This window comes from Penaeus monodon, chromosome 14, assembly GCF_015228065.2.
Source record: "Penaeus monodon isolate SGIC_2016 chromosome 14, NSTDA_Pmon_1, whole genome shotgun sequence".
Classification (NCBI taxonomy): Eukaryota; Metazoa; Arthropoda; class Malacostraca; order Decapoda; family Penaeidae; genus Penaeus; species Penaeus monodon.
The window spans coordinates 7444389-7455086 of NC_051399.1; the positions used below are offsets into that span (position 1 = coordinate 7444389).

Genomic DNA, 10698 nt, shown 5'->3' on the forward strand with positions numbered 1-10698 from the left:
ATGGTGGTGGTGGTGGTGGTGGTGGTGGTGGTGGTGGTGGTGGTGGTGGTGGTGGTGGTGGTGGTGGTGGTGGTGGTGGTGGTGGTGGTGGTGGTGGTGGTGGTGGTAGTAGTAGTAGTGGTGGTAGAAGTAGTAGTGGTGATAGTAGTAGTAGTGGTAGTGATAGTGGTATTAGTGGTAGCAGTAGTAGTAGTAGTAGTAGTAGTAGTAGTAGTAGTAGTAGTAGTAGTTGTGGTAGTAGTAGTAGTAGTAGTAGTAGTAGTAGTATAAATAAAAATAATATTAATAAAAAACAACAAAATACTAGCATTATTTAACTTGATTTATGTTTAATTGTTTGAGCAAGGAGGCTAATACAATGAATATCATAAGTCAAAAAGTAAGTAAGTAAAAATGACATAAAATGTAGTACAACACCAAGAGACAGCTTCCATTATAAAAAGGTAATGTAAATTCACAATATTACAAACCCTTTATAGTTCCTTTATAAGTTTAAAATGTGCAAACCATGGCTAAACAGGCATTTTCCTGCTAAGGGGTCACCCATTTTTTTCATCATTTTTATGAACGTACGTGGGGGATGGAGTTAAGCTCTGGCATACACTTTTTAGAACATTATTAAAAAGACAATCAGAATGAAATTAAGGATTACAAATTATTATTGCCTTTGTATCCCACTGCTGTAATCAAGACTAGAACAAGTACAGTATATGAGATATTTTCCAATACAAAGACACTGGAACACATTTATTATTTTGAATTGATTTTAGTCTCAAGATAAAAGCCCCTTGGACAAAGACAGGACATCCCTCATTGACCAAGTCAAGGTGTCCTATAATAGTTGCCTGCTAGAATATGTCAGAATCAATGCATTTCTTTAGACCTGGAAATCCTTCGACAGAGGGAGGGGGTCTTGGTAAAAAAGTACTTTTTGTACATCTATGAAAATGATGAAAATAATGGATGACCCATAAATGAATAAATAACATTATGTAAATATCATACAGTTAGCTTGGAAGCCCTACTAATAAAATTTAAATCCTTTTGCACAGTAAATGTCACATTTTAGATATAACCATACAACAAAAAGCACATTAATTATTATATATGATCATACCAAGTTTAATCATTAGTATATTTATCGACAAAGAGAATGATAAAAAGCATTTTATCTATTGACATCGACTCCAGGCTTATATATTACAATTTTACTATATGCAAGTTCCTCCCAAAATTTCTTGTATTATCCGTGTTTAAGCAACAAGTGTCCAAGTGAGATTAGACGTACCTAGTATTTAATGATACTTCTACTTTAAGCTCCTACATAGAACCTTGGTTTAGTGTCTTGTATTTGGCATCAAGTCATCACAAGCAAATTGCATTAAGGCATAACTTTACAGAAGCATGAGGAGACAGTTTGAAAAAATCCAGATTGTATGCTCATTTCAGATTCTGACTTAAAGGTAGAGAAATACTTTTGTGATTATTATACATGGTTATTGATGTTTGAGGTGCAGTACTAGCTAATATTTTGCTAGTGAATATATATAATTCTGTTCTCTGTATTCTCTGTCATGAAGATACTGGAGTCTTGTTTTCTAATTTTGCTATTCCTTTCCATTAAATTTTTCTCATCATGAGAAAAAATGGATATTATAGGATTATCATTTTCAGAAAGAGAAGAAAAGTAAGAAAGATATAAGAATTCACAAAAATCACTTTCTAGAATATATTTGGGTTAAAACCCCATAAAATATACATTTTTCAGAGCTTGTAACAGTTCCAATTACTTTTTTCTGAAAAGGATCTATGCCAAAAGAAATAATTTTATGACAAAATTAATCATGAATAGCAAAAATGGGCTCATTAGCTATCCCTTTCCATCATTCTATCATATCAGAAAATACAGTTATTAAAAAAAAAGAGAGAGAAAAAGAAAAAAAATATATATCAAAGAGAAATCCAGTAGTCACTAGTCTTCAAACTCCATTTTGATGGAGATCATTTGGAACAAAATAAAACTTTATACAGTTATGATGTGCAATAGAATGGCAATGGATATCATCTAGGAATGTTAATCTAGCTTCATCATTGAAATGCATAATTTCAGTGTGTTGTCAAAGATAATTTTTTACCTTTGTGTGTGTGTGTGTGTGTGTGTGTGTGTGTGTGTGTGTGTGTGTGTGTGTGTGTGTGTGTGTGTGTGTGTGTGTGTGTGTGTGTGTGTGTGTGTGTGTGTGTGTGTGTGTGTGTGTGTGTGTGTGTGTGTGTGTGTGTGTGTGTGTGTGTGTGTGTGTGTTCTTTTTTTTTCTTTTTTCTTTTTTATAAAAATAGTGATGACTAATCCCACATTCTTCCATGTAAAATGTTCAAAATCCACAGCATAATGTGATTTAATCAAATAAAAATTAATACATTTGGAACTTCCCTTATCCTCCATTTTTTTTAATACATCACAAAAGAAAATCTAAACATCCTTCATCACAATAATACAATTTATATTATAAAGCAATGTAGTGATTTACAAACACATTCTTCTTTTTTCATTCCCCATATCTCTCCCATCTTTTTTTCTTATTGAGCATCTATGAAAAATAACCCTTTCTGAAAAAATAAACCTTCTCTACACAAGTGAAAAGCTGTATACAGAGAAGGCTCTGTCTTGTAATACAATACAACCAACATCACCAGGCTAGTTAAGTGTACTGGATTGAAGCCCAGGAACACAAAATCACTTTCACATCATATGGTAGTTTCATATATACTGACTTCAGTTAGCTCTGGCCAGTTTTTCTTTTCTTTTTTTCTCATCTTAATTTTTGTTTACTAGAAAGGCAGACATGTACAGTCAGGGAAAAAAAAAAAATTATCGTTACCTTTACTTGCATTCGATGAGGATCTGACCGCTTCTCTCTGTTAACACCTGATTATGGTGTTACCACACCACTTCATCAATTTTTCACATTAGCTTGTGCAAAGGATAATGATACTTATTTTTCTGACTGTACATGCATCATTGGTATTTCAGTCCATCATGTGAAGATTAATTATTTTCATTTGTAACATTTCAATGAACTGTCTTGTATATTTGATAAACCATACTCCTGAACATATAAAGACAGTATACAAATTAAATCTGCTGGATATTTTATTTAAAAGTTCGAAGCATAACATTCATTATAACAACAATTACAAAAAAATGTTCTTATAGCACAATGAAGTAAAATCACATTTCATCAAATATAAAAATAACTTGAAATCCATTGTACAGTCCTTGTAATGACAACACAGGTAAATAATATATCATATATATCCCAAAACAACTTCACTGACACTCTTGTAACAAAAATGTGTATATGCAGTGTGAGCAAAGACATTTCAAAACAAATATTTTTCGTAATTTTCTGAATATTATCTGAAACGGAAATAATGCGTCAAAAAGTTACCAACCTCTCAGAAGCATAGGTCTAAAAAGAATTTCATTTATAAGATAAATTTGTCGAGAAATACATTATTTCAAGACTAAAGAGAATATATGATCCCTTGTGAATGGAAGAGTCATTCAACTTGCATTTAAGAACTTGAAATTAAATCTACAGCTTGTTAGAAATCCCTAAAAAATATTTACAACCGAATGCAATACTCTCTATAACCTGGCAAAATTGACAATGCATCCTGAAGGACACAATGCTGCTTCTTCAGTAAATATGTACTATATGTCACCATCAATACTGTATTCAGAAAGCTGCTTATATTAGGCAAGAACCACCTTATGAATAGCACTGACTGCACTCAGTGAATGTTGCCTTCCTTCAGATATGGAGTGCGCCTCAGCAAAGTTGTTACCAAACACCAACACCTTTCCAACAAAGTTACAAAAAACAGATTGTACATTTTACACATTATATACAAGAAAGAACAACTTTTTACTTGAAACTCCATTCCAAAATGAATTTGTAACAAGACATCACAGAGCAAGAATGTACATCACAGCACCAACTTGGTGTTCACAGTGTCGCTCTGCATGTAACAAGTGTACATTTCTTTTTTCTTTTTTTTCTGTGTCTCAATTTCTTTTTTTTTCTTTCTTTCTTTTTTTCAATTACCCAATCATATTCCATCACAAAATGATTGCACAAGCAGATCTGTAAAGAATCTCAGGTACACCATTGTGATTGAGATGGGTAGCTTCATGAACTCTGAGTGATAATGTATTGTGTAATATTTAATGTATGTAACATATCAGTATATTGTTTGATGTATTAATGTATTATGTCTTGTGTACTATTTATTGATTTATATGTCATTTACTAATATATCATATATAATGTATCATGTATGCAGTAATATTACCACTTCGAGAGATCACATCCTTACAGGCTAAGGGGGCACAGCACCAGCCATGTTGTACAAAACAGATTGCACAATATCACACAGAAGATATTTTCAAGATGATCTTTTTGTTTTTCTTTCTCTCCTTCCTTTCATCTGTTTTTTTATTCATCTTCACACATTGCTTCTGATTTGCGTTTGTTGATGATATCCACGTTTAGGTTTGCTTTGTCCTCCAAGTAGTGCTCCATTCTGACAATAGCATAATCCTGCAACACATGAAACATAGTTTGTATTCTCTCACTAACTTATCAAGGTTTTACCTCTAATTTTATGCCAACTTCTGTTGATTTTATGCATCTCATATGGATAAAGTTAGAGAAAGAGAAATGACTATAATTGCATTTACAGTACATCCACCCACATTAATATAAAAAATACCAAAACCTTATCCATCTAATTTGATAACAAATATTATATGCAGCCAGTTTAGTTAGAATATAAAGCGTTCTTCCTCTATATCAAGTCAGATTAACAATATCAATAATCACACTTTCAACACATGCAGTCAAACCTGTAATGAATCCTACTTACAGTATATCCAAAGGGAATGGTGGAAACCTGGCTCTGGACAATAGACCAGAGAGTCCAGAAAAGATGAGACACCAGAGTGAACACCTGAACCTCGGCAAGGAGCTTGTCCTCTGCTGGGTGGGGAGGTGCCACCATGTTGCTCATCATTCTGTTGTTCTGGCTGAGGACACTTACTCTGGAAAGAAAATTTGCTTTGTATTCAGTCACGATACAAAGAAGAAAGAAAAAATACATGGATATACAGTATATATGTATATAGTTGATATCATTATCAAAACTTAAACATGATTATTGTAAGTGATTAAAATTAAGACTAGCTTCTCCAAGTTTCTTGCACACAATTCCCATGCATTGTTTCTCAAAAGTGCTTCACCAAGGAGAAGACTGCTTTTCTCCCTTACAAATGTAAATGTTAGAGGTGTTACACATATATAACTTTATTTTAGAGGTTAATAATGTGCAGTGTTTAAAGAAAAACATAAAAGAAAAAATAGTAAATATAAAATGGCAGATACAACTGATAATATCATATTTTAATTCATTAAAATACAAATGAAATATACAGGTGAACAAAATTATGAAACACGGAAGACATCAGTAATCAGTGATTTTTTTCTTTACTTATTTATTACATGATCATCCACATTTAAATTCACATTATCTGTCCTCCCAAATTTGCAATGCTTCGTTTAATAGCAACATATGTGGACATTTTTATAGAGATATTAAACAAGTGGCAAACATTCCATTCATATAACAATCTTTGTCTGCTTTTGTTAACAGGTAATTTACTAGACTTAGAATCCATACAAGGTTAAAATTTCTACTTGTGCTGATAAAATGAACTTGAGTAACTGCAAAATCAATAAATCCTCAATCAGAATTTTATGAAATGTTCATCTTGACAGAATTATGTGTTAAGTGAGCTTATTATAGTTTTCAGTTTGTAAAGAACTTGATAAATATTATTAATTTTTTTTAGAAGTAATTACAGAAGATCATAAACTGTCCAGATCATGAGAAGATTGTTTAGATACATAAAAAGTATATTTTTAGCTAGACCTTCACCCCATAAAAAATAATATTTCAAGGGTCCAAATCTTCACTTTTCAAATCCATTTTTTTCTAACTTTCCTTACAACCCTTACTCCTGAATCTTAGCTTTGCAGATAAACTTAATTTTACTTGTACAAGGTAAAATTAATTACATATAAAGTCTTATCAGCCTTCAAAGTTTAAAGCTGCTGATATTCATCTTATATGCCATGTTTAGATATTAATTTTTCTCCCTAAAGATATCTGTAAAGATTCTCTCACTCCAGAGAATGCCCAACTCAAGTGACCTGAATTTCAAAAAAGTTTTATCCATAAGCAGAGTGCACACTCAGCCAATATTATCCACAACATTGGGTATATAAAAGGAGGATTTTGAGGTACCTCTCTTTTACCTTCAACAATAGCATTCTCAAGTCATCCAATCTTGCAGAACATCAGAACTCCCATTGCTCCAATAACAACCTGTACATTAGAAAGAGACAGCACATTCCACCCAAACACTACTCAGAATATTATGCAATTAACAAAAATATCTTCAAGCAAGAAACATTACTGACTTTGTTTTATCTATTAGCCACTTTTAAATGCTGGAATTTATCTCAGAACATAGATCTCAGAATAAAAGGGATAATTCAAGAGGTTACTCTGGCAAACAAGCACTATGTCCATCTGAATTATCATTAACAATTCAGTTAAAAATGAGTTTTCTAATATCAGATAAAACTGCAGGATTTCAGTGATAAGCTCAACCTCATCAATTCTACATAAAACAAATATAGTTACATGTAGCTGTTTTTTTAACCCAAAACCGACGGACATGGTATGAATGTACATACCATGCCGACTGTGAGTTTACTTTATTCATTGTTTTTGCATATAGATGGCTACACTTGTACAAAGTCACCAATGAGCCAATTGCGAGTACTGCCTGTCTCACCTGTTTACCCTTTTCCTTGATTTTTATTTTTTTTTCACATAATCTTATACTGCTATTACTAATGTCTATAACATTATAGTAATTATAATGTCTATAATAAAAATAACACCATCAATATTCATAGCATTAGTAAAAAAAGTTTTCCCACCAATTCAAAGAAAGGTGAAATCAGGTAAGGTCACAAAGTCTACTAATTGACTCCTTTGTGGCTAAGCACTAGCAGAGCCATCTATGTGCACAGACATTTCACAATTTTTTTAAAAATGAGCACAGCATTTTCCCAGCAGCATTGGGTTAAACCACATCCACACAGAGGGATATATCAAGATCAAACCTAGTAAAAATTGTAATTTCCATTACTCCCTTACTGTGCACTGGGAAGAGTTATAGAACTTTACCAATCATCAGTTAAACAAAAATGCAGCAATCTCTTCCCAAAGAGTCTACTGTGCAGGCAAGTGCGTGAACATGATAAAATTAATCTCACACCTGTTGCCCCTGAAAGCTTGAGTACTGCAAGCAGGCGCACAGCACCAAATACTGGTCCTAGTGTTAATAAAAGGCAGGAATCAGCTATCATCAAAAGGGGATCATGCATTAAACCTAGAAAGGAACTCTGAAGGAGACATGCATCTGCAGTTTTCATGTAAATTGTGGAATAAGATTTTTGCAGATGAGTCACACTGTCCCCTAAGAAAGAAATGTCCACAAAGTGTTTGTTTGTAAAGAATTTCTATAAAAGATATTTGGAAGAGGTCAACCAGGTAAGAATGAAAAATGAAAGACAGTGAAAGAAAAGGAAAAACAGTAAAAAAAAGTAAAAGAAGAAAAAAAAGAATTACAATTTCATTTATCTAAGTATCATCCAAGAAAGTGATTCATTGCAAAATAACACTTTGAAAGACAGTAGCATCATGCCCACTGCAGCAAAGGGGGATATGCCCCACAACATTTAGTTACATACTTCAAATTTCATAATAAGCTTTGGCAAGTAGTCAGAGTAAAGAAGTATAAATCAAAAACTAAAGCATACTAATATTTCAAATAAGCCTGCAAAAAGCTACATATAATGTTAAGTTCAGTTAATAATAAGCTTTGGGAAGTATTCACATTAATGAAATAGATGTTATGGCACTAAAGAATACTAATGGTCGAAAAAGAGCCTACAAAAATTAAATATAATGCTATGTAGATTTAAGCAAAGTATTGTAAGTCAAAGGAAAGTCATACCAGCTTGAGATATTGTTTTAAACTGTCAAAGAACCCTCCCTGATTTAAAAAGCAAGCACACTTGGAAATTGTTAAAGGGTGTCAATGAGAGAAAAAGGGTAGCATGGAAATGTCAATTAAAAGTCAAGATTTACTCAACATGAAGTCCTAAATGTAGTAAATCACACAATAAACCCTGACACCAACTTAAGTTGTTTTGTTAGTATTATGTAGAGGAAACGTCAAACAACAAATCCTATTAAAGTTTCTGGAACTAATCTCATCACAGTAAAATTAATGACAAAGGACATTTCAGCAAACGAATACACTACAGTATGTTGTTATTGAATGTAAGTTCTTCCATTCGTGGTGACCAGATACAAACAAACAAACAAAAAAAACACCCCAAAAAAAAAATCAATTCCAATCTATCCTATAAAGTAATGAAGGGCAGCTATATATGTACATGTAAAGCTATATGTATATACTTGAAGAAAATAACAAGTCAAGAGTGAGAGCACAATGCTGCACTCACCCTTCACCTTGTCTTTGGAATTTCTCAGGGTTAGCATCCGGGCAGACACCCGTCCTACACACAGCAATGCTCAGCAACTCTAACAAAGCTGTTGTAGCCATAAGTTCCATGGGATGTTTCCTGATGTCTTCCCTTCTCAGTTACTTTTCTCAGTGGGTCATTTTCTGTGAACCAAGTAATGTACCACAGCATTTGGTAACATTCATTACCTAGCTAAACCCTCTACTTTAGCTATTCCACACCATCAAATTAAACAAAATTAATTATTATATATATATATTATATAATATATATATATATATATATATATATATATTAATTATATTATTATATATATATATATATAATATATATATATAAATATATATTACATATACATATATATATATTATAATATATATAAATATATATATAATTATATATATATATATTATATATATATATATATATATATATATATAATATATATATATATATATATATATATATAATATATATATATATATATATATATATATATATATATATATATATATATATATATATTCTTTATGCATATTATATTCTATGCTATCCCATATCATAGACTAAACCTTAAAATTAAGATTAACTATATTATCCATATGCATATCATAACCTGTGCTATTCTGTATTGTATACTAAACCTTACAAATAGGATATTTTTTCATAATTCACCTCCCTGATCCCTAACTATGATTCTTTTTGAATAAGTTATCATAAAGTCATTCATAAATATAATTCCTACCCTTTAAATATATTCTTGTTAATACAAAACACAACCAAAGGCTGATAGGCATACCACTTAGATTTTACTCATAAATATAACACTGTGTATGACATATCTCACATGACTTGTTGATATTCTTCTAATTATAATATTGTAAGATATCTGTGCATAAGCAATGTAATATCAAATATCAAGAGTTTGCTTTGAAATTCCTAGGCTATTTCTATCACTAAAATTATCAGAATCCACAAAAATAGAGGAAAACTTGTTCTTTCTACTATACTGTGCTTAGATCCCTATTCAAATCTTTGTATACTGACATCATGGACTCATATAAGAGAACTAGGGGCTAAGTTGTTACACAAACTTTTATCTAACATATCAGTTAACACCCCTAACTAAACACAGGTAAGTGTCTGTAAATGTTTATAAAAATGTATGGGAAGTTTTCTCAACTACTTGTTCATTTCTAATACAAACCAAGTAGAAGTCTATGATGAAGAGAGGCATTATGGATATAAGGTATGGAAATGATAGCAATAAAATATTTCATAATAGTACATCAGTGAATGCCATCAAAGAGTATGAGACGTTTAGTCAACTGTAATTCACAATCCGAGGCAAAGTCTCAGTTCAATAACTTTAAATATAAATCTTATATATGTAAAATGAACAAATAAGAGTTGAAGAAAAAATCCTAGTTTTACCACCAATATACAAAGCAAAAGACCTACCAATATAAGCTTACCATTATATAAGAGGGCATAAAAGTTATTTTCCCAGGACAAAAAATTACCCCAGTGCTATAAATCTGATACGTACGAGGAGATTGGGTGCGAGTCCTCAATGGCATTAGTAGGCTGTACAACCTTTCGTCTCCTTGCAGTTTCATATGCCTCCAAATATGATCTTATGAAGAATAACTGGAAAATAAAAATGTTTGTCAGTACTTTCTTTCAGCCATAAAAAAAGATAATAGATTAAGACACAACACTAAATTGCTTTGCAAGATTTCAAAATATTTTCTGTGATCCTAATGTTAGAAGTGAAAAGGTTCCTTTCATATAGTAGTTTAGTCTTTTTTCCCATTTTCTGAAGCTCACTTAGTTTTTCTTTTTACATGAGTAAACCATACTTAATACTAAAAGTATTCATATATCTTTTGTCACTATTAGGATGTGGTCACAAAAGTACTCTAAGTATGACTTAATTGGACTACAGATCTCTTCTTTAGTCTGTAAAAGAATTAATAGAAACTGGAGAGAAAAAGTCTGAGGAAGAGGAACA

General features: G+C 31.7%; 1 protein-coding gene across 1 annotated transcript in view; it reads right to left on the reverse strand.

Annotated features, from left to right (window-relative positions):
• Positions 1–2477: 2477 nt before the first annotated feature.
• The window catches only part of LOC119580833 (choline/ethanolamine kinase-like), a 68399-nt gene continuing 60178 nt past the window's right edge, over positions 2478–10698 (reverse strand). Inside the window, exons 6-8 of the mRNA XM_037928986.1 lie at positions 10234–10334; positions 4927–5101; positions 2478–4601 (exon numbers count right to left, since the gene is read on the reverse strand). Of these exons, the coding sequence (XP_037784914.1) occupies positions 4497–4601; positions 4927–5101; positions 10234–10334 (381 nt within the window). The 3' untranslated portion in view covers positions 2478–4496. The remainder of the gene's footprint in view (positions 4602–4926; positions 5102–10233; positions 10335–10698) is intronic.